The sequence below is a fragment of the Ursus americanus genome, chromosome 21 (genome assembly GCF_024610735.1).
Source record: "Ursus americanus isolate L20-20 chromosome 21, mUrsAme1.1.p, whole genome shotgun sequence".
NCBI lineage: Eukaryota > Metazoa > Chordata > Mammalia > Carnivora > Ursidae > Ursus > Ursus americanus.
This window is the reverse complement of record NC_142147.1, coordinates 35,776,588-35,804,416: the sequence shown is the minus strand read 5'-3', so window position 1 is coordinate 35,804,416 and position 27,829 is coordinate 35,776,588. Positions and strand designations below refer to the sequence as shown.

Sequence of the window (27,829 nt, the reverse complement as noted above, 5' to 3'; positions counted from 1 at the left end):
TCTGCCGGCCTCACCGGGGAGCAGGTTAGAAATGCAGATGCAGAAATGCATCCGACCCACCGAATGAGAAATGCTGGGCTGTGACACAGCCCTCAATCTGTGTTGTAACACGCCCTCAGGGGCACTCGAAGCTGGGTGCCGGGAGTAGGGTTCACATTTGAATTCAAGGTGTGATGTTCGCGGACCTGCATTTTCCAGAACAGACGATGTCCTGTACTCTGCTGACGGGGTCTCAGGTCGGAGACGTGGTGTCTGCTCAAAGCATGGTCCGGACCAGCAGCACCCGCCTCCCCGGAGCGTGTGAGTAACGTGGAACCTCGGCTCCACCTGACGTGCGGTGAATTCGAATCGGCCTTTCGACAAGACCGCAGGTGATTCGTGCGCACGTTCGGTTCAGGGGCATCTCGAGGCAGCACCTGCTGACTGCCCGGGGCCTTTGCACGCACTGGAGTCTACCGCAGCCCACTGCGGGCTGCTAGGTGGGCAGACAACTTGCAGATGGGAAACTAGGCTCAGAGAGATCACACATGGCTAGCAAGAGCAGACGCTGAGCTCCAAGCCCTCTCCAGGCCCGGTTCCTCAGACTGGGGGCCTGGAGAGGGACCCTGAACCCAGGTCAGTGGGTGAGATGCGGTGCAGGCCTGCCCCTTGAGCTCTCCCAGCTGCGCTCCCTCCGACCCTCAGGCCATCAGGAAAGCTCCGCCTCCTGGGAGGGGCCTTCACCCTGGTCGGGGAGGGGAGGGAGTCTTAAGACCCCTCCTCAGGCTGGGAATCTCAGAAGCTGTAAGCTCTTGGGACCAGTGGTTGTGACCTCTTGTCCTTGTCCCCGTAGGTGTGGGGATGTGACCCCAACATGTGTTTTCTAAGGCTCCTGTAATTCCTGATTGGTTTACCGCCCCCTGGCAGAGCTAGAATCTTCTTTCTTCCACCGGTGGGGCCCAAGAAATGCAGCTGAACCACCTGGAGTGAGCCGCCTGAGCCCTGTCCCTGAAGGCTGAAGACTGTCTCACCTTGAAGTCTCGGTTTGGGGGTAAGGGCGACGGGCTGGGGTGGGCAGGGAGGAGTGGAGGCTGGCAGAGCAGGGTGAGCGGCTGGGACTGGCCTCCAGCTTGCGTGGGAGGGCCTGAGTGATGATAAGGGGGGGGGCAGTTGAGGGCAGAAGGGGTGAGGACCAAGGCCGTGGGGGCAGCACGAGGTAGACCGCGGCATGGGGACATGGGGGCAGATGCGTTGCTCTGACTGGTTTGGGGAGCAAGATGTGTCGCAGTTGGGAAGGTGGTGTGAAGATTGCCCCTCCCCCCACCCCACTGCTGCTTGTAGCCATGGAGGGATTCACAGGTGGCAGCCGCCCAGGCCTCCGGGAGAAGCCAGTCCCTGTGGCTGCCAGCCCCACTCTGTCCTCGCTGGGCGCCGTCTTCATCCTCCTGAAATCTGCGCTGGGGGCTGGCCTGCTCAACTTCCCCTGGGCCTTCTACAAGGCGGGTGGGGTGGCCCCCGCCTTGCTGGTGGAGCTGGTAAGCCCCTGCGGAGCATTTTGGGGGGTCTTCTGGGGAGGGAACCAGGCGGGACCCTTCGCATGGCTTCTGGGGTGCTGTCTTAGAAAGCAACACCTTTGAAATTGGCTTTTGGGTCCGTCCCACTGCTTGGGGAGGGGATCATCCCACCGCAGCCCCGGCAGAGGACACCCGTAGGCTGCTGGGCGGGGGAGGTGGAGGCTGTGAGAAGCTGGGTGCTCCCAGGCACCTGCAGCAGTTATCCTGGCAGCTGGCCATTTGACTGCTCTCACCTGCGGGTGGCAGCTCGATAATGAAAGTCGAACCCTGCGTGCAGTCAGATCACGTGGAAGATGCTGTGACCCCCGCCCCACCCCACGCTGCCAGGCCAGGCCCTCTGCCATGTCACAGACGTCCAGCCCCAATTCCCTGCTGCAAAGTCCAGGGCTGATCAGTGGTCAGGGAGAAGGGCCGCTGATTAACACAGCTCCATCTTATTGGCAAGGACTGTTGCCCCCGAGCTGATAGCAGCCGCTGAGTGTTGTGGTAAGCTGTTCCACAGACATTATCTTAAGTGCTTTTTTATGGCAGGCAGCTGAGAATGGCCACGGGGCCTTTGATGTCCTTCTGGAAAGTGCTCGGTCCTGCCCTGTGTAGGGCAACCTGTGCCCCCCCCCCCCCAGCGCAGTCCGAGTGCCTGTTCTGGTGTGGGCTGGCTACGACCGTGCAGGCTCTGTCCTCCTGGAGCTCGTTCTAACGGCGAGCACAGATAAGATACAAAAAGGCAAATAAGATCATTAGGAGCAGTGGTCGAGCTCGAAGGGTCATGTGACGAGGGTGGGACGACGCAGCACGCGGTGGTCAGAGAAGGCCTCCCTGAGGAGGGGGCCTCGAGCTGAGCCCCAGCGGAAAAGGAAGAGCTTGCCGAGGTGCCTGTGAAGGGAAACCTGCTGCGTTTGGACCCGTGTTGCCGAAAGGCCATCCTTCAGAACGACAAGGAAGAGGCCTGCTGTCCAGCCACGGAGTGAACGATGAAGCAGGTGGTCAGGCACAGACCTGGCCAGTGCCAGGGCAGCCGGCAGGGCTGAGAGGCGGGGGCGTGGGGTCCCCCTCTTCACCCCCTGTGCCGTCTCCCGGGAGCCTTGCTGAGACGGAGGTGTTGATTCAGCAGGTCTGGGGGGCCTAAGGGCGTGCGTTTCTGGGGAGTTCCCAGGGGACCGGGCTGCTGCCGGCATGGCTCCAGCTTGGTGTAGGATGGCCTAAAGATTGCTCCCTGAGTAGACGGGATGCCAAACATGGGCAAACATGAACTCCCAACAAGGAAAGGAGTGAGCCCCTAACCCTGTCCCCAGCCAGCAACCTCCCCCACTTCTGGCCAGTGAGCTCATGTCCCCCTTCACAAGCATTTAAACCTCCCACTGGTGCGAGGCTGTAGGTCTCTAATGACCCGTTAGCACTGGAGCTTTCATGAAATTTAATGAACCTAGACCCTCTTTGGGCCTCAGGGAGGCGGGCCTGGGCGCAGGGTAAGGGTTCTGCTGTCTGGCCTCGCAGAGGCTCACGGTCGCTCCTGTGGGCTGCCCTGTCCTGCATGGGTGGCTCTCTACTTGGCAGAGAGGCGTTCACGGGCAGAGGCTCTGACCCCACCACCCCCTTCCTTTTGTCCACAAATACCTCCTGAGAGCCGGCCACGTGCTGGGCATGTTTCTGGAGCTAAATGATACACAGAACAGACAGAGTCCTGGCCTTCCGGGAGCTTAGAGTCTGGTGGGTAAAGAGAGCTGAGAACCCTGGGAGACATGGATACTTGTAAATATCTGTGTCCTCAGGCCGCCAGACCAACCACAGGACCACAGACGGGGTGTTTAAAACAAATTCCTTCTCCGGGTCCCCGGGATGCACAGTCTAGAGCCGGTGTGGGCAGGGCTACACTCCCTCTGGAGGCTCGAGGGGAGGGTCCTTCCTGCCTCTTCCAGTTCTGGGGTGGCCCATGTGTCCCTTGGCACCTGGCCACATCCCTCCAATCTCTGGCCCACCGTCCTATGACCTTCTCTTCTGAGAGACCCTTGGTTGTGGACTTAGGGCCCCCTTGGACCATCCCGAAGACCCTCATCTGAAGATGCTCAGTTACGCCTGCAAAGGCCCCTTTCGTTTAGTTACACCTGCGTTATTTACGTCTGCAGAGACCGTGGCCGCCAAGTCCCACCTGGCGACAGGCAGAAGTGTGCCCAGGAGAGGCATGGCTCTGGGAGAGCCTGAAACAGCAGGGCTTAGCCCACCTCGGGGGGTGGCCTGTCAGGAGGCTTTATGGAGTAGGCGATCTTGGAGAGGACGGGGAAGAGTGGGAGTCCCCCAGGTGAGGGGGCGCCCTGGAGGCAGAGAGGGAGCCGGGCACCGGGACAGTCTGGACGAAGAACTAGTGGCTGGAGAGAGCGTGGGAGTTCCTTCTGATTCTGAGGTTTCACGTTCGTCTTGCGGGGCATACTGCTTGTCCAGTGGCATGAACTGTGTCTGAAGACGGACATTCCAGTTTCCCCCAGGCGTCTTGGCTGTGTCTCCCAACTCTTGCGTTGCTCTCCTCCATGGCAACGTGGTGACCGAGTCCAGCTTGGGGACAGGTAGCCATCGGCCCTCGAGTGTTTAACCACGGAGCGAGCGGGGCTTGCGTGCATCGCTGGGGAAGGGGGCCCAGCAGCACAGCCGCTGTGGAGAACAGTTTGGCAGAATCTGCAGTTAGACCTACACGTCCTCTGTGATCCAGCGGTTCTCCTAGGGGTGTGTCCGGGGGAGTGAAAGGTACGTCCTCCAAACGACTGACTCTAGAATGCTCAGCACTTCGTTCCCCGTGGTCTAGGAGGGAGAGCCACCCAGATGCCTGTCATCCGGGGGCTGGAGAAACCAATGGCGGTTCTATCCTGGGGATGCACTAGCACTCCCAAAGTTAGGGACAAAGTGCTGGGGCCCCCAGTAGAGTGGGCCTCATGCACGTTACTCAGGTGGAAGAAGCCAGGAGTGTGAAGAGGTCAGTGCTTTCTTCTGGGGGTGGGGGGGTGGGAGAAACCTTCGGGCCGTGGCAGCGTGTTCTGTCTGCACGCGCGTGGGTGGCACACGTGTGTGTTGTACCTCTTTCCATGATCCGTCCTCCTAACCCGCAACCTGTAGAATCTTAGGGGAGGGATTTAGACTCTGGGTTTCTGATGCCTCCTTTGTCCAACGGGGACAGGATGGTATGCGTCCCAGGTGCACAGACTTACAGCCCAAGAGGCCCCCTTGCTCTGGTAGTTCTCGTCTCGGGGTGGAGGAGGGCTTGGTGGCACACTGGGGAGAGGCCGCGGGGCGGCAGGTGGCTTCTGTGGGTGACAGGCCCAGTGGAGAAAGGGTATCAAAGTTCCAAGGGGCAGCGGGCTTGGGTGGTGAGCTGGGGGTGCCCCATGGTCCCACCCCGCAGGTCTCCTTGGTCTTCCTCATCAGTGGGCTGGTCATCCTGGGCTACGCTGCCTCCGTCAGCGGCCAGGCCACCTACCAGGGTGTGGTTGGAGAGCTGTGCGGCCCCATCGTCGGGAAGCTGTGTGAGGCCTGCTTCATCGTCAACCTGCTCATGATCTCTGTGGCCTTCCTCAGGGTGATTGGGGACCAGCTGGAGAAGCGTAAGTGCTGGCTCTGGAGTCGGGGTGGCGGGTTCCCCAGGGGCTTCTGGTTGATAAGTGGGATATGGGTGCAGGGCGGGGCCCTGAGGGGAGCAGCAAAGGCCAAGGCCACCCCTAAGCTCCTCACATCGTGGCAGAGGGAGACCTGGAGTAGTAATTACAGGGATGCTGAGGGTCACGGAAGGAGAGGGGCTGTGCTGGATGTCTCATGGGGACAACCCCATGCACGGGGGGGTGGGGGGAGCCAAGCCAACTGCAAAGAAGCCCCTTTGGAGAGAGAGCCAGTAACACCCTGAATTAGGGGACTTCTGAGACTGAGCCCAGGCCCCCTGGGCCTCTCATCCCCCATTGACGGTTTCCCTGCAAGCATTGTGTTAGCTGCATCCCCCCCACATCGATATGTTCTCTCTTTTTGTTTCACACATCGTACTTCCTAATTTTTCCTGTGATTTCTACTTAACTCATGGGAGGTTTAGAGTCGTGTGGTTCAATTTCCAGTTCCTCAGGAGTTTTCCAGATCCCCTCTTGGTTTCTGCCTTTGTCGTGTCACAGTCGGAGAACGCACTGCATGTGGTTTCGGGCTTGGGCGTTGGAGGCTTGTGCTGGGCCCCTACACAGTCTGTCTTGGTGGGCACTCCATGGGCTCTCGAGGGCCATGCATTCTGCAGTTGGGCACTGTGTTTGAGAACTCTGCTCCAGGAGGTCCACGGCTTTGATCAGATCCTCCATAGCCTCGCTGATTTTTTTTTTCTTCAAATCTCGTTATTCTGTCAGTTCCTGAAAGAGGGGTGTTAAAATCAGCTGTGATGGTGGATTCATCTGTTTGCCCTTTTAAATATTTTATTTATGTATTTATGTATGTAGAGAGCATGAGTGGGGGGAGAAGCAGAGAGAGGGGAGAGAGACTCTCAAGCCCAGATCGGGGGGCTCCATCTCACGACCCTGAGATCATGACCTGAGCCAAAATTAGGAGCCGGCACATACCCATGCCCCTATTTGCCCTTTTATTTCTTTTTTTTTTTTTAAAGATTTTATTTATTTATTCGACAGAGATAGAGACAGCCAGCGAGAGAGGGAACACAAGCAGGGGGAGTGGGAGAGGAAGAAGCAGGCTCAGAGCGGAAGAGCCTGATGTGGGACTCGATCCCGTAACGCCAGGATCACGCCCTGAGCCGAAGGCAGATGCTTAACCGCTGTGCCACCCAGGAGCCCCTGCCCTTTTATTTCTGTCCAGTTTTGCCTCCTGGTTTTTCTGAAGGTCTGTTATCAGGCTCAAGCCCATGAATTGTCCCTATGTTATGAAGTACCCCTTTTTGTTCTGGTAATGCTTTGCCATCAAATCGACCTTCTCAGCTATGAATGTCGCCGCACCGGCCTCCTTAAGATGAGTGTTTGCCGGCCTCTCTCTCCTCCCAGCTCTTCCACTCTGAGCCTAACTGTGCCTTGGGAGTTCCGGATGCATTTCCTGCAGACGGCATGTGGTTGGGTCTTGCTTTTTAGTCATCTTGACGATGTCCAATTTAACTGGAGTGTTGAGATTATTTTTAATTGGAATGTAATTATCAATATGGTTGGATTTCGGTCTCCCATTTGGCCATTGTGTTCGTTCTGTCACTTGAGCCAAAGGTGAGAAGGCCCCTCGTGCTGGGATACTGAAACGCACCACTTCCATGTCTCGGGAAGTACTCGGAGCCCAGAAAGCACGGAGGTTGGTAAATCTGAGCCTCCCGATGGGTAAATGGGCACAAAGGCGCCCTGCCTGCCAGCACCAAGTAGAGGCACGTCTGGTTTCACCTCTGGTTGTCTGGTGTGGTGCCGCGTTGAGAAGGATGTGGAGGCTGCACTCAGGCCCCGGAGCAGGGCAGCCGGAGGGATTAGTGCACTGATCGGGATACAAGCCACCCCAGCCCTGGGTAGATTGACTGGGGTTGAGAGGGCATTGCTTGTGTGTTGGTGGTTAGGTATTTTGAGATGTGTCTCTCTGTAGGCAAGCCCAGGCTTCTTGGGAGGGGGCTGAATAGAGCTTGGGGGTTGCTTGGGGGTGTCATTGCGTGCATTGGGTACAAATGACGGTAAGTGACAGGTGCTGAAAGACCTGGAGGAATATTCTAGAAAACGAGGGTTCAGGAGCCCAGATGTCATAACTGGGTAACTGACTGAGGAGTGCCAGGTATGTGAACAGGGCTTGTGTCCCTTCCCAGGCCCTGTGGCCTCTGGGTGCGTGCATGCCCTTGGCATCTGTGGCCTGGAATGCCTATTTCGCTCTCCTGCCTGGTGCCTGTGTGGAGCGACCTCAAGGTGGGACTCTGCCCTTGCAGTGATTCCGTAGAAACAAGCTATTCTGAGAAGCCATTCATTTCTTGCATGGTTGGCTTTATTGAGCATTTGGTGAGGCACAAAGAAGGGTTGTAGTCCAGCAGAGCAAGCAGCCCCAAGTGGGCCAGGGCTGTAGGGACCTAGGTCCCCCACCCGCCCTCCAGCCCCTTCTAGCCTCAGGCCATCTTGCTGCCCTCTAGCCCACCACCACTGTTGCTCTCCCCTCCCCCATCCATCTTGCCTCTTCTGTCAACTTCAAATTCTCCATCTTACTGTGATGGGTTGAAGAAATGGTCCTGGGTTCTTCGGTGTCCCTCCACTGAGAGGTTGGTGGGTGACGGGGGTGGGGTGGGGGGAGTATGCGTCCCATCCCCTGTGAATCAGAATGGGCTCCCAGACACCTCGGCCCAGTAGAGTATGGCTGATGTGACGTGGTGCCAGTTGCAGGCCTAACCTTTAAGAGGACAGGCAGTTTCCACCAAGATCTCAGGGAGCCCCCAGCTGCCCGAGCCTAGCCTACTGGAGGGTTCGCGTGGAGAGATCTCAGGGTTGCAGGGAGGGCCCAGTGGAGCCCAGGCGTCCCCACCAGGCACCCAGTGTGGAGCCATCGAGGGTCGAGGGTCGTCCAGCCCAGCCCTCCAGTCAGCCACCTAGCCCCAGATGACCCCAGCTGACCTGCATGCAGCCGACCTGGGCAGCTCAGCCCTGCCCTAATTCTCCTCCTCCGGTTCCTGGTGTGGGAGAAAGTGGTCGCTCTGGGCCACTGTTGGGCTCAGTCTCCCAGTACCAGCGCTGGAAGGCTACTCCAGGCCCCCAGCCCACACACCCACTGGGCTCCTGAGCAAACCAAAACATGTTTACGAGAACTTGAGGGCCCAGGTGCCTTGCGGGCGGGCCATTTTGTCTTTCATTTGTTGCTGGATCCCAGCACTTCACGCAGTGTCTCCCCGGCTCAGGGAACGGCTGGGAATGGATTAGTGCAGCAGGCTTCCTTCCCCCGTGGTGGCCCGTGATGGGGTCCCTGTCCCTTCCCTTCAGGCTCACAGGCAGACTTAGTGCCCGTGGCCAAGCCCGCCCAGACCTGGAGCAGGGAACCCCATGGCTGGAGCCCCGTGGCTGGAGCTGGGGCTGTGGGCAGAGGGCGTGCAGTGCTCTCAGCGGGCCCTGCCCCCACCCCTCTACCGCCAGTGTGTGACTTCCTGCTGCCCAGCGTCCCGCCGGCCCTGCAGCCCTGGTATGCCGACCAGCGCTTCACCCTGCCCCTGCTCTCCGCACTGGTCATCCTGCCCCTGTCCGTCCCGCGGGAGATCGGGTTCCAGAAATACACGAGGTACGGTCTGTAGACGCTTCCTGGCCGGCATCTGGCGGGGCTTCTCTCTGCCTGGGATCTTGGGGAGCTGCCAGCCTCAGTCCTCCCATTTGGACAAGAGAAAAAAGCTGAAAGAGTATACAAGTGACAGGTGTGCGTGATGGCAAAGAGAGAGAAATAAGAACACTACCTGTGCGGACGTGCCCTGCTGCCGAGCTTTTGCTCTTTAATCACTATGGACTTCTTACGCACACGCGGGCCCGGGGAGACCCAAAACACACACTCCCGTGTTCATTTTACGGTCTGAGGCTTTGTGTATACTCTTGAAAAAATGAAGTCTGGCAGAAGCGTTCATCCGAGTTTCCAACCTGCCTTTCCCTGTTGTGCGTGACAACAGATGTTTCACTTTGAAACTGGAACAGAGAAGCAGTAGTCTTCCCACTGTCCCCATTGCACAGACAAGGAAATCGAGGCTCAGAGCAGTGAGACCTTTGCCCGACACCTTGCTAGTGTGGGCAGAGCTGGCGCTCAGCCCCCACTCTGCGGTAGCCCGGGCTCTAGCTGGCGGGTCTGGTGGCCGCACCGGGGAGGTCCCCAACGCCGCGCTCCATCTGTCAGCATCCTAGGCACCCTGGCCGCCTGCTACCTGGCCCTGGTCATCGTGGTCCAGTACTACCTCGGGCCCCAAGGCCTCATTCAGGAGACCCGCTCTGCATTGAGGTGAGTTTGAGGGGGGTGGCTCCTCATGGCTCCCGGGGTGCTGTACGGGGATCCTTGGAGGAGGGACACAGAGTCCCAGCACCTCCCTGTGAAATCCTTCACGTGTCTGATGCAACAGAGCCCCACGAAGTGCCCGGTCGTCCTTCAGGCTGAACCCCAGCAAGTAAGGGCCAGGGGCAGACGGAGGGACACACACTCACTAAACGCCCCGCCAGCCTGGGGCTCCGAGGCTGTTGCAGACATCCCCCACAGCACCGAGGTGGCAGAGGTGGCACACGTGCCTGGGCAGAGGGAACGGGAACACGTGGACGCTGGTGTGGCCCCACGGGCCTGAGCAAGGCCAAGACTGGGGGTGGGGTGGGGGTGTCCTGTGGGGATGCCCCACTGTAGTGAGGACTTTGGTTTTGTTGGGAGGCCCCTGCAGGATTTTGAGCACAGCAGGGCTTGGGATCAGATCTGCTCATGGCGGGGCCAGCGCCGTGGGTGTGTGACCAGGTGATAGTCACCAGGGCCCTGTGCCCAGAAGGACCTGCACCTGGTTTAATGTTCTGTTGCCGTCCTGGAATTCTCAGTTGAACGAGGGGCTAACATGTTCATTTTGCACCAGACCACAAATTAATGTGGCCCCTCCTGGCTGGTGGTTTGGAAGAGGAACATCAGAAAGAGAAGAGGCCAGGGCGACTCTGAGCTTTGGGCTTGAACACTGGGAGGGATGCTCTTTCCTGGGATGGATAGGACAAGAGCAGGTGGCTGGGGGAGGAAGTCACGTGGGGACGTGTTAAGTTGGAGGCGGCTTGGAGACCTCTACTGAAGAGGTCAGGTGGCCGCTTGGACCTGTGTGTCTGGAGTTCAGAGAGAGGGGCCCGGACTGGAGAGAGAAATGTCGTTGGTGCCAGCCCAGAGGTGGCATTTAAGTCTGCCAGGCTGGGTAAGACCTGCCCCTGAGCCGGTGGCGCTCAGTCTGGGACCAGGAGGTCAGGGACAGGGGGTGGAGCCTGTGGAAGGAGAGAGAGAAGGCAAAGCAGGAGCATGGGTTTGCCTCCTCGGGGGTGCTGCAACACATGTCCCCAGACTGGGTGGCTGAGCCGAGCAGAAGTGCCTCTCAGTGGAGTCTGGAAGTCCAGAGGCCAGGTGTGGCAGGGCCCTGATCCCTTAGCACCTCTAGGGGAGGCTCCTTCCTGACCCTTGCAGCTTCTGGCAGCCCCAGCCGTCTTTGGCATCCCTTTGCGTGTGGGTGACTCCCTCCCATCTCTGGCTCTGTCCTCAGGACCTTCTCCCTGTCTGTGTCGTTTCCCCTTCCTGTAAGGACACCAGTCGTTGAATTAGCATCTACCCTGCTCCAATGTGACCTCATCTGAACTTAACCAATGACGTCTACAGAGACCCATTTCTAAGTCTTTGTTTCGAGGTTCCCAGGGGATGTAAATTGGCGGCGGGGGGGGCGGGGAGGGGATAATATTTAACCCAGGATAGAGGAGGCTAGAAGGTGCACCTGAGAAGTCAGTGGACAAAATTTCAAGAAGGCTGGTGTGATTGCCGCCAAATGCTGCTGCTGGGTCACGTGGGACTGAGCCCCCGTGTTGGATTTAGTCATGGAGGCTGCTGGTGGTAGGATGAGCTCCATCAGGGCAGGAGAAGGGGGTGAGGGCCCAGGGGAATTGGGTTCAGGGGAGAGGGAGAGGGGCAGGGAAGAACATTCTTCTGAGGGAGGAGAGGAATAGGCAAGAACTGATGGGGGACCAAGCCAGCAGGTGCTGCTTATGCCTCTATGTCCCCCAAGGTGCTGGAGGCTGGCACCTAGAACTCCTTGTCAAAAAAAAGCTGGGGGACCTCTGGCTGGGGAGCACCAAGTGGGCTGGACCTAAAGGTTCTGCCCTGTGCACACCTCCATCCTCTTAGCGTGGATGGTGGTCAAGACGTCCTTGCACTGCTGGATTTGAGGGGTGCTGCCTGCCCACCCCCCTGCCGCCCCTGGCCTCGATGGGAGCAGGCAGCTCTGCAGGAAGTTGGGAATTCCTTCTAGTCACATCTTGACCAAGTTCTGCCTGCGCAGAGAATGTTGAGTGAACCAATGTCAGGGCAGATACATCTAGAAGGTGTAGCATTTAACATGCCTCCTTTTCCTGGTAATTAAGAACCTGTCTCCTAGTCAGGCTTGGGTACATTTTGCTGGTATTGTTGAAAACTCTTCAAGTTGAGACTGTTTTGAGTTGTACTTCTTGTGATAAGCACCTGTTCGCGCCTCTTCACAGAGCCTCCTCCTGGACCTCCGTCTTTAGTGTCTTCCCGACCATCTGCTTTGGATTCCAGGTAATGTCAGTGAGTGCGTGGAGGCATGTGTTGGTGCAGGCTGTTGTGCTGACGCCCTGCTCCCTCGGGAGAGTGTGGCCCTGTCAGGCAGGAAGTTAAGGACTCGCCATAGCACAGGACGGGCTGTCTCCTGGAGACCGTGCATGTCGGTGGGCATCTGGGCTCAGTGAGGAGTGCATTGTCATTGAACTCGGGAACCCGCCCCCCCCCAACACCAGCGGCACATTTGTTGGGTGTGGGGTAGATGTGGGGGTCCAGAATTTGTTCCTGCAGGTGGATCCTGCCAGGCGCCTTGGAGAGGAAAGAGCCTGCCTCAGGAGGCTTACAGGCCTGGAGGGCTGGCGGGCATCCAGGTGGCCGTGTGGCGGGGTGCACGGGGCAGAGACAGAATTTCTAACGCGGTGTCATGGAGTAAGGAGGGGTTCTGTGTGTGGAATCTAGCAGAGGGCCTTCAGAGGTAGCCCTGCATGGTTCAGAGACAGCCTTTTCCAAGCACTCATGCCTGAAAGGGACCTTGAAGAACGTGTGGGAGGCGGCCAGGTGAAGGGGAGGGTGGGCAGCTGGAGAGGACGCCCCGGTGAGCCCAGGAGGGCAGAGGGTCTCAGGCGCAGCGGGAGAGTGGCTGGAGCGAGCCAGGCGTCCCGCACAGTGCAGGAGCGGTGTGGTGGAGGGCATGGGCCCCGCTCCCTGCCTTCTGGTCCCTCTCGGGGTCTTCCGATCTCTCAGCAGGTGGCAGCTGACTCCATTCGTTCATTGTTTATTTTAGGAAAGATGTGCCTCCCTCCTAAAAGCAGCCAGCTGCCCACCACCAGCAGCAGCAAAACCGCCCCAAAGTAAAATCTAGTTCACAAGCGCAGGGGGTCCGGGCCCGACAGCAGTGCCTGGTGGCCTGACATTTCTCCTCGCTTTTCTCTCAACCAGCTCCTGCTTCTCTTTTTCATCTTGCATTTTCTTTGAGAACCGTGTTTGGGGGAAAAAAAAAATCCTGGAACATTTCCATTTATCTTCCTTATAAATCCGCCGAGAGATCGCTTCTGGGGCTGAGCAAGCCGCTTGCAGGGATTTCTCACAGTTCTTCCTGTGCACCCAATATTTTGAAAGATCTGAAGCGATGATTTTGCTGTCAGCGGTTTGGCTGGATGTGGTTTGCATCCCTCCCTCCCGTGCTCGGGCACCAGATGGTGTGGCAGGCTTGCGCTGTGGGGGCGGCCTTCCAGATGCTTACGAGGGGTGCCCCCCTCACCTTTGCCTCGGCTCCCTCAACCGGTTCTCCTAGCAACCAGGGCCTGGGCTGCAGTTTCCAGGGACACGGGATGCAGCCATGGGGAACTGGGAGAAGATGTGAACTGCAGGGTGGGGGTGCGGGTGGGGCTGGGGCTCAGGCCCAGGCAGGGCTGCCAGGATCTGGGCCCGGAGCTTCTGGGACCTGGGGGTGGGGGGAGAGCAGCTGTGGGTGAGAGTGGTAGGAGGTAGGGTGAGGGGGTGGCGGGGTGAGAAGGGGAGGTCCCCTGTGTTCCTCAGGAGCTCTGACCTGGTCAGACAGCTCCCCTCCCCCTAAGCTGAGCAATGGGGCTCCTCGTCCACCTCGCACAGAGCCCCAAGGGCCCACGGAGGGGCAGAGGCGGGCTGCAGGCTCTGCTCCCAGCCTCCTCGGAGTGTTCCACTGGACGGATCGAGCACAGCTTGTGAATCCGTTCCTCGGCGGGTTCACGGGTGGCCACTTTCCGCTTCTCCACGGCCGTGTGCTCCTCTGCCTGGCCTTCTGTCACCCGGAGAGCAGAGTGCCAGCACCGTCCCACCCCCATCCTCCACGCTTCCCAGCCACTGTCCCAGCCGAGCAGCCCCACCCTCAGGAGGCATGCTTCAGTTCCCTGCGTGAAACCAGGAGGAACAGGGCCCAGGAGTCTGGGGACAAACTGGAAGGAGGGCCGGGCAGCATCCTATCCTGCCCCTGCCAAGCTGCTCCTGACCGCTGTCTCAGCGGCTCGTCGAGGCACAGAGCTGCAGCTCTGAGACCCCCCGATCCCCCCACATGGCATCCCGTGGGGTCCCACGGAGCCTCCGGGCTCGGGGCTGGTGTGGACTTGGGAGCAGGGACGGGAAGACGGAAGGCGTGTTAGGGAGGCCCCCCGTCACGGGCACTGGGCCATCCTGGGAAGCATGTGGGATATGCCTCAGAAATGCCATAGGAGTGTAGGAGGCGGGAGCGTCGGTCCTTTGGGTTCCTCCGGTGGAGGTTCCCTGTGAGGGCCAGCCTGCGGCCAGCAGGCTCCTGCAAGGTCAGGGAGGCCCGAGGCAGAAAGCCTAAGACGCTCAGGTGCCCTGAGGCTGGTCTGTTGGGGAAGGTGTGCGTGAGCTCTCCCTGGGCTGGATGCTGCCGCTGCAGCTGGAGTCAGGAGGACCGAGCCTGTGTCCCCTCGTGCCCCTCCTGAGTGCGTGCTCCAGGAGGGTGGGGATCGCGTCCGGCTTGTTTCTGTGGTATCCCAGACTGGCACGAGCGGGGCTATTAAGCATTTGAGAACTGAGGAGCCGGGCGGGGCTGGGGGAGGCCTCCTGGTTGCTGGGTGGGTTAAGGGGTGGGTAAATGGGTCACCCCCGGAGCATTCTTCAGTTGTGTGCCCGGCTCCATGTTTGGCCTGAGCTCAGAGGCATAAGTGAGGCAGATGTGGTCCTGGCCGTCACGTAGCTAACGGATGTTGAACAAGCAAAGCTGAATGTACTCACGTGGGGGTGGTGGGGGACACAGAGAGGAAGTCGGTCCTGCTGGGGAGAGCTTTCCGAAAGGATGGGTAGGAGCTGGCTGGACCAAGAGAGAATCCCAGGTAGACAACCCAGCATGAGCAAAGGCCCTGAGGCGGCGAGGTGAACTGAGCCCAGCGAGTTAGGGAAGCCTGGAGAGTGGGCAGGAGGAGGTGATCGGCATGTTTGGTTTTGATCAGAAGTGAATAAAGAGGCTGCCGTGTGGTAGGAACCCTGTCCCAGGAACCTGTGACAGTCCTGGAGGCCGTAGGGGGGCGTGGAGATAAAGCAGTGCCTCTCAACCCTGAACTCAAATCAGGGTCTCCTGGGCTGCTCTGAAATGCCACTGCCCAGGACCTGCCCTGACTGAACGAACTCCTTGATGTTGGCTACAGGTGGCTGGCATTTACATCTTCTCGTGATGTCCTAGAGTCCCCGTGAAGTTTATCGATCGCTGGTACACGTACTCTCACGTGACCCTCAGCTCAGGCAGGATCTAGAACATTGCCGATCCCCCGAAAAGCCCCCTTGTGACCTTTCCCATTCAGCAGCACCTTCCACCCGTTGTTCCTTTCGTCACCGTAAGTGGTGGTCCTCAACGAGGAGCAGTTCTGTCCCCCAGAGCCCATGTGGCAACACCCACAGACCTTTCTGGTTGTCAGAGCTGGGGGGGGGGGTGTTCCTGGCATCCAGGGGGTTGGGCCGGGAGCTCTGCCCAGCATCCTGCAGGGCACAGGGCCGCCCCCAGATGTCAGCGGTGCTGCCGTCGAGAACCCTCGTCCTGGCGAGTTCAGCTTGTAACTGGAAGTTCACATCCGTGGGAACACGCTTTCTCGTCTTGCGCGGTGCCACAGCTGTGAGGCTGTCCCGTGTGCAGGCTGCGGTTGTGTGCGTCCTTCTCGGTGCTGCGTGACATCCCACATGTGAATCTCTGCTGATTTCCTTCCACCTTTGACCCCGGGAGTCGGGTGGCTCCCCCGCCTGCCAGCCCGTCCCCCTGAGCTCCACCCCTGCCTTCCAGTGTCACGAAGCCGCAGTGTCCATCTACCGCAGCCTGCGCAACCAGAGCCTCTCCCACTGGGCTCTGATCTCCGTGCTGGCCCTGCTGGCCTGCTGCCTCATCTACTCGCTGACAGGTACGGTCCGCCGGGGCACCACGGAGCTGGGTGGGGAGCGCAAGAGACCCCAAATGACGTGAGCTTCCAGAGTCCTTCCCATGTGCCCAGCAGTGTGGGAGCCTTCGCCCACTTAACCCTAACCCCTTAGGGAAGTCCCCATTTCCTCGATGAGGGAACTGAGGCTCAGAGGGCTTCCAAGGCTTGTCTCCCGAAGAGACATGCAGAGCTGAGACCCAGACCCTGGCCTGCTGTCCCCAAAGGCCCTGCTTTTACATGCTGCCCCATATCCTGCTGGCAGACAGGAACCGTGATGGTGGTCATGCCAGTGTTACAGCTGGGGAGCAGTGTACCACATGCTCTTGTGGGTTTGACGGCTCTGGGTGCTCTCAGACCTGCGCTGTATGCTGAAGCATCTCCAAAGGTGACAGAAGTGTGGCTCAGAGAGGGCTGTGACATGCCCAAGGTCACACAGCACGGCCCAGGTCTCAGGCTCAGGCTGACTTCTGGCCAGCTGCGTTCCTCCAGCCGTGAGGCCCTTTCTTCCATCCAGCTTTGGAGCCCTGACTTGGGAAGCCCGTGGGCTGCCGCGAATGTCTCAGGCTCCTGGAGCTATCATGGTCATCTGAGAAACTTGCTGACCCTTCCCCGGGGGGGGGGGGTCCCTGTCAGTCAGTGGCCCTTGTCAGAGGGCCATGACCTGGTGATGGAGAGTCACCTCCAGGGCCAGCACTTTCATGGGACCTTCTGGAAGGGGCCCAGAGAGAAGGCAAAATGAGGCATGGCTCTTGGCCTGAGATGAACAGAGTCGGGACAGGGCAGGTGACCAGGGTGGGGGGTGGAGCAGGAGTCTGGTGCCCTGGTCCTGCTGTCACTAGCTGTGTGAATCCGGCACCAATTGACGCCCTGGGTTAGGAAAATGGGTGCACGGGCAGGAGCGGGACAGACGGGGCATGAAGGTGTCATTGCGGTTCTGAGTGCTGGCTGCTTCCATGAGCCCCTCACACCGGCACTGGGAGCTGAGAAAAGAAACAGCGGTTTGGCCAGCTGGGGTTTTGAGTCAAAAGGGCAGAGTATCATGTCGGCTGAGGATAGGAAAGCCTTGGGAAATCACAGAACGGAGAACCCTTCTAGAACTTTCTGCTCCCAGGGAGAACCTTCGGGGTGGTAGGAGCTGGGTGCTGTCAATGTGTCTGAGTGGAGGGGGTGGGGATGTGATGTTAAAAAAAAAATTTTTTTTTCTGCATATAGGGGAGGCACGATGTTCCGTTAGTGTCAGGCATGCAGCAGAGTGGTTGGGCCCCTGTGTTAGGCCGTGCTCATGGCAAGTCCGCGTCCACACTGCGCTACTACAGTGCTGTTGACCGCGTGCCCTGTGCTGCACCTTCCATCCCGGGAGTCTCTGCCAGCGGCACGGCATCTTCCTAATCAGCTCTCTGGGCTTCCCCGTCTCGGCCTCCCAGGGGTTTATGGCTTCCTGACCTTCGGGACAGAAGTTTCTGCCGACATCTTAATGTCCTACCCAGGCAACGATGTGGTCATTATCGTGGCCCGGGCTCTCTTCGGGGTCTCCATCGTGACCGTCTACCCCATCGCGCTCTTCCTGGGGAGGTGAGGCCCGGCCCGCAGGGGCTCTGCTCGGCACCGGGCACTGACCTCCATCACAGTTCAGGGCACACCGGGTGCGGTGCAGGCTCCTGCGTTGGGGGATCTGCCGTAGAGATCACGGAAGCAGGGAGCTGAGGTGGTTTGGCCAGAGTGGTCCAGCTAGCGAGGGTCAGGACTGGAACCTGGCTCCCCAGGCCGCCCAGGACTGCACCCCGCGGGGCCCTTCTCTGTCGGCCCTGCTGCGGACTCAGTCGTGTGAGGGTTGGCGCGGTCCTGGGGGAACAGCGACTGGCGAGGAACCGGGGCCCTGCAGGGCATGCAGGGCAATTGGAAGGGCGTCTGGGGGGCCCCGTTGGGGGGGCAGGCGCAGGGCTGGAGCCGCCTGCGCTGGTGTGGCCTCCAGGTCGGTGATGCAGGATTTCTGGAGGAGGAGCTGCTGCCGGGCAGGCGGGCGCGGGGCCCTGGCGGAGCCCTCGGGGCCGTGGGTCCGGGGGCTGCTGACCGTGCTGTGGGTGGCCGTGACGCTGGCCATGGCCCTGTTCCTGCCCGACCTCAGCGAGATCATCGGCATCATCGGGGGCATCAGTTCCTTCTTCATCTTCATCTTCCCAGGTGAGGCACCTGCCCCGCTCTGTGCTGGAGCTCAAGGTCTGGAGGGGGGCCCTGCAGAGGTAGGATGGCCCCCAGCCCCATTCCCTGAGCCAGACACGGGCTGGGGACCGTGTACTCCTTGAGTGAAACATCTCCGCGGCCATCGATGGACGCGCCTGCTGGGAGTGATGTCGTTCCATCCTGCCGGAGAGACCGAGGCCCGGAGGCCTCCCGGGAGGCACTGCAGGGCTGCGTCACCCTCGACGCTGCCCACTCTCCCCTTGCTGCCACTCACCATGAGATTTCCTCATATTTTAAAAAAGTTTCCAGTTACACGACATTTGCATGGTTCCAAGGTATCCCGCGAGTATCTTCTTCTGACCTTGTTTCCTTACCTGGGAGGCAAACACGGTTTCTTACAAAACTTCCCTGGTGTGAGTGAGTGAAGTTCTGGTCAGGGCGGCCTGGGAAGCCCAGGGAGGGCCCTCCCAGAGACGCAGCCGTGCCGGGCCCCTGCTGGTGCTCAGGGCAGGAACCCCAGAGCCGTCTGCCTCTGGCTCTGGGAAGCGCTCTCAGAGTGAGTGCCGCGGTCACGTGGCCGCCTTCCCTGGCTGTGGGCCGCTCCAGGTCTGCTGGCCTCCCCGGTGCTCACTTGGAGTCTGAGACATCCGGTCTGCCGGGTTCGGTGCCCTTGTCCTCGGTGTGCCTTTTAGTTCCAGCTGTCTTCCGTTTTCTGGGAACGACCAGCCAGGGTGGGTTCACTGGGGGAGATGCCGTGGGCGCTTCAGGCAGAACTGTCTGGTTTCAGATCCCAGGAGAATTCTTAGAAAGAAAAAAGAAAAATCAGACTGGCAGCTGCCTGCTGTTGAAAGCACCCCTGGCGTCCGGCCCAGAGTGTGGCCCTTGACGGGTCATCCCAGAGAGCCTGGCTCGGGGGCCGTGCTGTCCCTGCCATCTGAAAGAGATGCTCAGAGGGGCCAAGATGTGAGGGCGACGTGGAGCCGGGCCCCCACAGCCAGGGCCTCAGCCAGCTCGCCATGCCAGGAGCAGAGGGAGCTGGGGGGGGCCACGTTGGGAAAAGGCCTTGCTGGCCTCTCGGGTCCTTGGGGATGGCTGGGTGCCGACTGAGTTCTCTCGAGCCCAGGGTTGCTCTGGGTTCAACCGTGAAGAGCTGCAGTGGCCCTGTGTCTCCTTTGCAGGCCTGTGTCTCGTCTGTGCTGTCAGCGTCGAACCCATGGCTCCACATGTCAAGTAAGTGCCCTAAGCAAGGGTGGCAGTGTGGGCACTTGAGGCCTCCGAGCGAGCAGAATGGGAACGTGGCAGTGACCGGGGAGATCCCATTGTCCTGCAGATGAGAAAACTGCTGGCCGTGGGACTCGGCCTTATCCACACAGCGAGCGTGTCTGTGCCAGGAGCCGAAGCCCAGCCTGTGACGCTGGGGCCCACGTGCTAGCAGTCTCTGCACGGCCCTCCCTCCCACTCAGAGGGTGATTGTCCGTGCTGGGAGCTGTATGTGGACTTAGCGGGTCCCTAGCCGTGCATGCTTTCCAATCCTGCACTCAGACCCCAGGCAGCATGGGGCACAGGCGGGGCGTGTTGCACAGAACCCTGCTTTCTGGAGGCCATGGGACAGTAGGGTAGCACGTTCCCTCAGCAAGGTGTCTGGTGTCTGGACACCTCCCCAGTGCCAGGCCCTGGCCCAGCTCCCTACGATACCGGGCTATCCATCCTGCAGACAAGGGGATAGAAACTTCCCCACGGGCGCATGGCAAGTCAGGACAGAGCTGGGACTGCAGCCGGGCTGACCTGGTCCAGGCCTCACGCTTGCCTCCTCCCTGCTCCCGCGGTCGGGTAGGCAAGAGAATGTGGGATATCCCTTTTTCCAGGAGATGGCCCTCCTGCAGCGCAGCCTGTGGTATGACTGGGACCTTGTCCTTTGCCTTTGAGGGGCCCAGGCTGTCCACATGAGAAAGAGAACGCACACAGTGGATGCACCATCCCTCAGAGCCTCTGTGGCTCTTACCCCCTTCTCACAGGCGTGCACACAGGCCGAGGCTTGCAGAGGGCTGTGTTAGGTTTGCTGGGGCACTTGCTGCAACAGAAGTCTATTGTCTGCCATCTCTGGGGGCCCGAAGTCCACAGTCAAGCTGCGGACAGGGCCAGGCTCCCTCTGAAGGCTCTAGAGCCTCTTCTGTTCCTTGCCATCTCCTGCCATTGCCTGGTGGCTCCAGGTGTCCCTGGCTTGTGGCTGCATCACCCCAAGCCCTGCCTCTAGCCTCACACGGCCTCTCAGTGTGCCTCTTTCTCATAAGGACACCTGTTACTGGGTTGAGGGCCCAGCCCCCATCTAGGATGACCTCCTCTCCACATTTTTAACTTCATTATATCTGCAAAGACCCTATTTCCAAATAAGGTCGTGTTCACAGGTTCGGGGTGGACGTGAATTCTGGGGACCACCATTCAGCCTGGGGCAGATGCTCTTAAGCTGTGGCCGCCATGGGCTTGGGTCCCACCCACGGGCCCGTGCCTCTGTCTTCCCTTGCCTCCAGCCTCCTCAAGCCCAGGCTTAGGGGGCGAGGCTCTGTCCCCTTCTGGGTGGAGAAGAGCTTTTCTGGCTGTGTCTGAACCTGACCTGGGCTGGGGGCTGGCCCCGATTGTCTGGGACCCCTGCATGGCTCTTGCCCTCAGCAGGCCTTGAGGTCCTGCTGCTGCTGTTTCAGGCCTTGATCCAAGCTCACAGCAGTTTTCACTGGTGGGCTTTGAAGATATTTTTAATTCTAGCGCTGCTGTAGGGCCTTCTGATGGCTCAGAGCTGCTCGAGGAGCCTGCAGGCCCCGGGCTCGCTGACCATATTCTGCTTCCGACGCGGGGGCATCCATGACTCCGCTTGGCTAGACAGTCCTAACGTGACAGCAGGTCCCTGGGGCCCTTGTTAATGCGGCCAGCAATGTCTCTGGCAGCCCTGCCATTGGTGGGAATCCTGTCTTCTCGTCTGTGCGGTGTCGGATGGTGCAGCATGAAGCTCGCGATGTGTCCTCAGTGGCCGCCGGGGCCGACCACCTCTGTCTCCCGCACCCTCTTGCCCCACCCACTGTCCCGATCGCGGGTGACTTTGAGCTCTCTTCTCCTTCCTCATTTTCGGGGGGGCTTCATCTCCCCTCCCCTTGCCCCCAAAGGGAAAAGAGTGGAAAGGTGTTTCCCTCTCCTGTTTCTTGGCTTTGATAAAGCATTAGGGAGGAATGGAGTCCTCAATTAACAGTTTCAGGGTGAGGTTTTAATTGCCTGGGGCCATTATCCCCCGTTGCCTTGGAAACCCATCCCTACAGGTGAGGGAGAGTACTATGGATTTTTTTTATAAATTGGTGACTCCGCTGGCTTCCTGTGATAAGCTTTGTCATGTGCTTGGCTCGTCTGCGCAGAAGTCCAGAGAGGAGCGTGTTGATGTGTGTGTCTTGCCTGGCAGGTGCTGCTTGGAGGCGTGGGGAGTGCTCTCCGTGCTCGTGGGCACCTTCATCTTCGGGCAGAGCACGGTGGCTGCAGCCTTGGAGCTCTTCTGAGCGGGAGGGGGTCGGCCCGGCTGCTGCCGCCCGCATCCCGCTGTGAGACCTGTCCTTCCATCATAAAGATCCACAGAAACAGATCCGTCCTGCCTTCTGAGGCTGCTCATTTGGGCTTCTGCGGTTTCCGAGGGTTTCGGTGCCGTGCTGAGGAGAGTGTTTCGGCATTCTGGGGGTCCCCTAACAGAAGCCACCTGCTGGGGGGCCTCAAACAGCAGCAGTTTATCCGTCCCAGTCCCGGAGGCAGGAGTCTGAGATGGAGGCATGGGCAGGGCCGCGCTCCCTCTGAAGGCTCTCGGGGCGGGCCCTCCTGTCCCCTCCAGCCGTTGGTGTTGCTGCCCCTTCTTGGCGTCTCTTAGCCTATAGATGCACCCCTCCGGCCTCTGCTCCCCCGCCCCACCCACGGCTGTCTGCGCTGTGTGTCCGCCCAGAACTCCCTCCTCTTACGGGGCTATCAGTCGGATCAGGGTCACTTAGTCTAGGATGACCTTCTCTTAGGGACTGCAAAGATCCTCTTTCCAAATGAGGTCACAGTCATAGATTCCAGGAGCTGGGACTTCAACTTAGTATCTCCAGGGGATACAGTTTGTAACACAAGTAGGGGCTGAGGCCCAGGGAGCTCTACTTTGGCCCATACTCCGATGGGATGACCCCAAAGAGAGCCCCCCTTTCCCTTCAGGCTGGACCTGAAGAGCCTGGGAGCCCAGTGGACTGTGGGCTCTGTACTTCCCTCCTGACCCCAGCCAATCCTGGGGTGAGGGGTCACACCTGCAGCTGAGGGCGAGGGACTGGGAATTGGCCCCGGGGCCAGGGTAGGGGAAAGGAGGCGGGTGGGGAGAGGTTGGAGAGAGAGGCAGCCAGAGGCCCAGCTGCTGCTGCATCACTGTGTTGGCTGGCACTGATCCTGCACGGGACCTGGGATGTCCTGGATGTCACTGGATCCGGGCCACTCTTCCTCTGCCTTGGGACGTCTGCTGGAAGCCAGCAGTGCCAGAGCCGGGAGGGGCTGACGTGTGAGGACAGCTCCCTCAGGGTAGGCGGTGGACTGGGCTCTGTTGGTGTTGCTGAGTAATGTGTGCCTGACTGTGTGAGGGTAGTGGTGATACAACTGGGTTTTTTTGCTTTTTTTCCAGCCTGTCCACTTGCATTAATTTTTTTTGAGATATAATTCACATTCTGTGATAGTTCAGCCTTGCAAAGCGTACAGTTCAGTGGGTGTTGATGCCCAGAGTCGTAGCGCTGTTGCCGACATCGGATTCCGGTGTATTTTTGTCCCTCCAGAGAAACCTGCACCCATCCGCAGTCACTGCCCGGCCCCGGGAACTAGGAGTCGGCCGTCTCCATGGACACTCCGTACGAACGGCCTTCGTGTCTGCCTCCTTTGACTTGGCATGTTTTCAAATTCATCCATTTACAGGTGAGGCACTGAGGCTCGGAAAAGTCCAGGCTGCCCGTCCTGTGAGGTACAAAGCTGGGGTCAGGACTGATTTGGGGCTAGATTCCGTTGTCCATTTTCCTTCCAGCACACGTTCCGAGTACCCAAGGGGTTGGGACCTGGTCTGCCCAACCCCGGGGACAGGGATGGACCCTGGCTGTGGGTGTAGACTCTGACCCAGTGAGGGGAGAGTCTCCTCCAAGTGCCCTCTGGCCAGCTCCATACCTTGCCACACCCTGTGTCCGGTGGCCACAGCGTCCCCCTGGACAAGGGCCTCAGAGCCAGGCCGTGGGCTGCGGCAGAACTGCCCCCGAGGCAGCAGTGAGTGGAATCCTTCATTTACCCCGCGTGCTTCCTCGAAGTGCGGCCGTGCCCGGCTGGGAGGGCTGGGGCCGGGCTCTGGCCACTCACGGAGTCCTAGGGAAGAACCGAGTGTGGAAGGGAAAGGGTAGGGCCATCGAAGGGGGCACTGTGGGAATTGGCTTTGGGGTCAGACTGTTGCTTTCGAACACCGGCTCTGCCATTTGCTATCTCAAGATTTGGGGAGTTGATGAACCGCTTCTGGGAATCTGTTTTCCCACCAGCCAAATGGAGCAGGCTTATTGCGTATGATGCCAGGCGGGCTCACCGTGAGAATTGAAGGTGATAACGTGTCTACAGCAGCAGCGGGGGGGCCTGAGCAATGGTAGTTTTATTTCTAGAAAATCTAGGTTGAGAGGTGAACACCGAGCTTCCCCACAGCCAAGGGACAAGGGAAGTAGGATGCTAGGGCCCATCCGGAAGAAGGCAGGCACATCAGGGAGGAAGTGGACTGGTGCTACATGCTGAGGGGAGAGGGGTGACACACGGCCCCACTGGGGCAGTCATCTTCATCTTGATCCATGTCAGGAACAGCATGTGAGCCTCCTGGGACAGAGCGACAGTCAGCCGTCGTCCTGCAAGGACGCGCTGCGGAGAAATGCAGGCCGGGGTGGTCCCCTCTTACGTCTCACCCAGCGAAGGTATGAGCTGACTCAGGGCTGTCCTCCTCCAACCCCAAGTGACCCCCTCCGGTCTCTGCCAGCAGCTGGCAGGAAGGGCCGAAGCGGTGTCCTCAAGGTCAAGGTGGCATCACGTAGGGCTTTCGGCGTGGGCTCTGCAGAGGTCGGCAAGATCTGAGCCGGCTCTGCCGGCCCCCCCAGCAGCGGTGCAGCCTTGACTAGCCCTTGGCCTCGGGTCGCTACCCCAGGCCGACCTCCTTCGCACTCTTCTCAGTCTCGGCATCCTTCCTCGGGTGGGTACATCCTTCCTCGGGTGGGTGAGCAGCGCCGCCTCCCTTCCCCCTTGTGGCTCTCAGTCTGTGTCGTCCTCGCTCTCCTCTAAAGGACGGCCCCTCTCCCCACCGCAGGTTAGCCGTGAGCGTAAGCGGAGACCTGCTGTAACACGGCCAGCACAGAGCCTGGCCTGCCACAGGTCCCGAGCCACGGGGACACCGTGCGTCAGGGTGGAGACATCGCCGATAATACCGCGGACATGGCCAGGTGATGTGTGGTGTCCCGAGTGATTCATTCTCCTGCTCTGAGTGGCGTGGGCTGCAGGGTGCTCTGGGAGGGACCTTTCCAGCGGCTCAGGCGCCCCCAGTAGCTGGGCAGGGACACCCGCCCCCGGGTGCTGCCAGTCCCCTGAGCAGCTGCCCCCCTTCCCCACAGGCCTGCGTCCGCACGCTCCCCGCGGGACGTTTAGGTTTTGAACTGGACACGGACAAGAATGGGCATCGGCCGCTGAACGCACGTGGTGAACTTCCTGATCTGTCAGGTGAGTTGATTGGGAGTTTTGGGGGAGGGGCAGGGGTTGAGGTGAACTTTGTGTAACAAAGAAGTAGCCATTTTAAGGTGAACGATTCAGTTACGTAACTACCTCTGCCCAGTTCCCAAACACTTCTGTCACCCCAACAAGAAACCCCAGCCCCATTAGCAGTCACTCCCTGCTCCCTCGGACCCCAGCCCGGCAACCACTAGTCGGCTTTCTGATTCAATGGAGGTAACTATTCTAGATGTTTCGTGTGAATGGGACCCCATGCTAGATCCCTTCGTGGCTGGTTTCTTTCGTGTGGCTTCGTGTTTTCAGGGGTTATTCCTGATGCGGGCAGATCAGCCCTGCGTTCCTTCTAGTACTCCCTGGTGTGGCCAGAGCCCGCGGGGCTCTTGTGGGCATAGTACAGACCTAGGAATGGGCTGACCAGCTCTTCCGGTGACTCTGAGGTCTCACGTCCAACCCGGCGCAGTTCCCACGTGGTCTGCTGGGTGGCACAGGGGCTAGGGCACAGCCCTGGGGGCGGGGAGCTCAGGCTTGGGGTGTAAGTGGTGGCCTCAGCTCGCGTGTGACCGCCGGTGAGTTTCTTGCCCTCTCTGGTCTCCGTCCCCCGGGGACGCTGCCGGTCCCAGGATGGCACAGGCAGTGCTGAGGGAGGTGTGTGTGCATGCCTGGCAGTGAAGCGTAAATTCCGTGGGAGCTCTGATGCCTTCTGGGGCTGGAATGTGTTCTCCTTAGAGCCTGTTCCCGCCCCCTCAGAACCCACTGAGGTCTACGCGCTCAAGCTGCCATCAGCAGAGAGGCTACAATGGGGGGGGGGGGCTCGGGCCAGCAGTAGGATGTGTGGCCAAGGTGTAACACGCGCAGCTCGTGGGGCTCCTCAGTTGTACCCCAGAGAGCCTCAGCCCCCTGAGAATCTGTTTAAAACCGCAGAGCCGGTGGGAGCAACACCGGCTTCAGGGGAGCTTGTGGGTGCTGTGGGCAGGACCCCGTTACGTGCCACTCTTGTGAGCCAGGCAGTTCCTGGTCTTCAAGGAAGGGTGTTCTCCCCGCATTTCAAATGAGAAAAGGGGGGCTTAGAGAGGCTGGCTGCAGGGACATGCAGCTGGGAGGTGTCCGAACCTGGTTTTTGCACTTCCTGGAAGCCCACGTTGTAGGTCCCTGGTTTTGCGTGAAGGACCAGATCCAACCCTACCTGGAGGTGGCAGGACCCAAGGGGGGAGGGAGCAGGGGCATGATGGCTCCCGCAGCCCGATGTGGCACTGACAGGTGTCCTCTTGTCCCCATGTCACAGGCCGGCCACTCTGGGTGCTTCTGCGGCCTCCGGACTCCCACCAGGCCTCACGGCCCCACTGTTGCCCCAGTTTACGACCTTTCTGTCTCCCCCTCCATCCTGCCTGCAGACAGGGAGCCATGGCTCACTTTCCTGGTCCCTGGAGATTTCTGTGTCTGACCTCTTTGCTGCTAAGACAGGGAAACAGAGCGGGGACGTTACCGAGGTCCCAGAACAGGACTTGAAATAACGTGTAAGTCTGGGGTCTCCCGTCTTGTCGGACTAGCTCACAGGTCCGTAGTGAGGATCTGCTGTGCCCAGAGCCGTCTGGCCTTGGCCCCTGGGAGGTGACCTCCAGGACCTTGGAATGTCCTGATCCCACACCTCTGTTTACCTGGGGCCTCTGACCAGGAGGTTTCAGCTTGACCTCCGAAGGGGCTGGAGGCTAAGTCCGCACTGGGCGTGACTGGTGCCTAGGGGAACCTGATCTCTGAGGCTCTGGAGAGCAATGCTCTATGTGCCTAGTCACGCGTCCGTGCAGGGAGCAAGAGGAGGGGGCGGTTGTAAGCTCTGGGCCTGGTCTCTCCACCACCCTGCGCGTCTTCCCATGGCTGATTGGAGTCCGTCTCCTTTTGTTGTTGCCATAATTTGTGGCTGAGTGAAATGGCTCTGCCGACTTCTGGGAGTCCTCGTGAATTACTGAGTCACAGGGGAATTCTTGGGGACTCCCCGAACTTTGGAATAAGCAAGACCTTGTCTGTGTCAAAATATTACATTTATCAGCTCTATTTTCCAGATAAGGAAACAGCCTTTGGGGTGATGGGGTCAGAGTTTCATGGCCACTAAGGGGCCCCATGCACCGTGACTGCTCTGTCCCTCCCCTGGCCATCCACCAGAAAATCCAAAAAAAACACAGCACGCGGCCAGTCCCGACCGGAGTTTATTGGCGCCTGCCTGCCAAGCAGGGCACTGGCTACGTGGGCTCTACGGTCATGTGCGGCGGGGCCCAGGCCGAGGTTGGGCACTACAGGGTCTCGGCTCCAGGGAGAGGAATGTCCCCCAGGCCCGTGAGGCAGTGGCCAGCAGAGGAGCCAGTCCTGCTGAGGCCAGGGCGGTGGGGGGGGGGGGGGAGGGTCATGCGTGGCCACTGGGCTGGGGGGGGAGGGTGCTGGTTCCAGGAAGCCTCCCTGTGCCTGCTGACCCTTGGCTTCAGCAGCTCCGACACTGTTCTGCCACTAAGGGTGGGGTGTCAGGAAAAGGCCAGGGGAAGGGGCTGCTCCTTCACTTCAAACAGGGAAAATACATTCTTGTCTGCAAGTATATTGAAAAGACAGCTTGTATACCAAAGTTTCTAGAAAAGAGTGGGCAGGGTGGCAGGTTGATCCGAAGGCCTCAGGGAGGTGGTCAGTCGCGGCCCACAGTACACCAAGCAGCTGGTAAGGGGGGAGAGAGAGACACAGGAAGCAGAGCAGGGGGGTGGGGAAAGGCGGCCCCTTCCCCCGTCCCTTGGTGAGGGGCTCCCTGCCTCCAACCACTGTGCACGCTGGAGATGCTGGAGGTGCTGGGAGGGGGCCCCCAGCCCTGCAGGCAGACATTCTGTCCCCTCCCTACAGCCCACGCTGTTGTCTTGAGGTTGCAGGGCTAGTCTAATGCTTTGACCCTTGGTCTCCCCCTTTGTAGGACCCTCTACACACCCCACTTCCGTCTACCTGGCACCAAGATCCTGGAGAGGGCCTCTGGCTGACTCAGCATATCCACCTTGACGTGCCGGAACGCCTTGCACACGGGGCTCTGCAGGTGCCTGCAAGCCAGGGCAACGGGGGGGGGGGGTTGCTCGGGGATCGGGGGAGCCTCCAGCCCGAGCCTGGGGCTTCCAAATCTCTAATCCTGGCTCTGCCCCAGATGAGGGTCTTAACCCCTCCTTA

At 59.6% G+C, this 27,829-nt stretch overlaps 2 protein-coding genes across 3 annotated transcripts in view; one reads left to right on the top strand and one right to left on the bottom strand.

The window, feature by feature from the left end:
- Positions 1 to 816: 816 nt before the first annotated feature.
- On the top strand, positions 817 to 21,486 carry SLC38A8 (solute carrier family 38 member 8). The gene is made up of 11 exons (XM_045796234.2): positions 817 to 1,030; positions 1,321 to 1,514; positions 4,942 to 5,140; positions 8,645 to 8,786; positions 9,384 to 9,485; positions 11,738 to 11,795; positions 15,556 to 15,670; positions 17,113 to 17,260; positions 17,661 to 17,869; positions 19,048 to 19,099; positions 21,312 to 21,486. Exons 2-11 carry the CDS (start codon positions 1,323 to 1,325, stop codon positions 21,403 to 21,405), a joined length of 1,311 nt encoding a protein of 436 aa, XP_045652190.1. The 5' UTR covers positions 817 to 1,030; positions 1,321 to 1,322; the 3' UTR covers positions 21,406 to 21,486.
- Positions 21,487 to 26,831: 5,345 nt separating this feature from the next.
- NECAB2 (N-terminal EF-hand calcium binding protein 2) overlaps positions 26,832 to 27,829 on the bottom strand; it is a 28,580-nt gene continuing 27,582 nt past the window's right edge. For both annotated transcript variants that reach the window (XM_045796096.2, XM_087870646.1), the window contains exons 12-13: positions 27,614 to 27,705; positions 26,832 to 27,337 (exon numbers count right to left, since the gene is read on the bottom strand). In XM_045796096.2, coding sequence (XP_045652052.1) covers positions 27,309 to 27,337; positions 27,614 to 27,705 — 121 coding nt within the window. In that variant the 3' untranslated portion in view covers positions 26,832 to 27,308. The remainder of the gene's footprint in view (positions 27,338 to 27,613; positions 27,706 to 27,829) is intronic.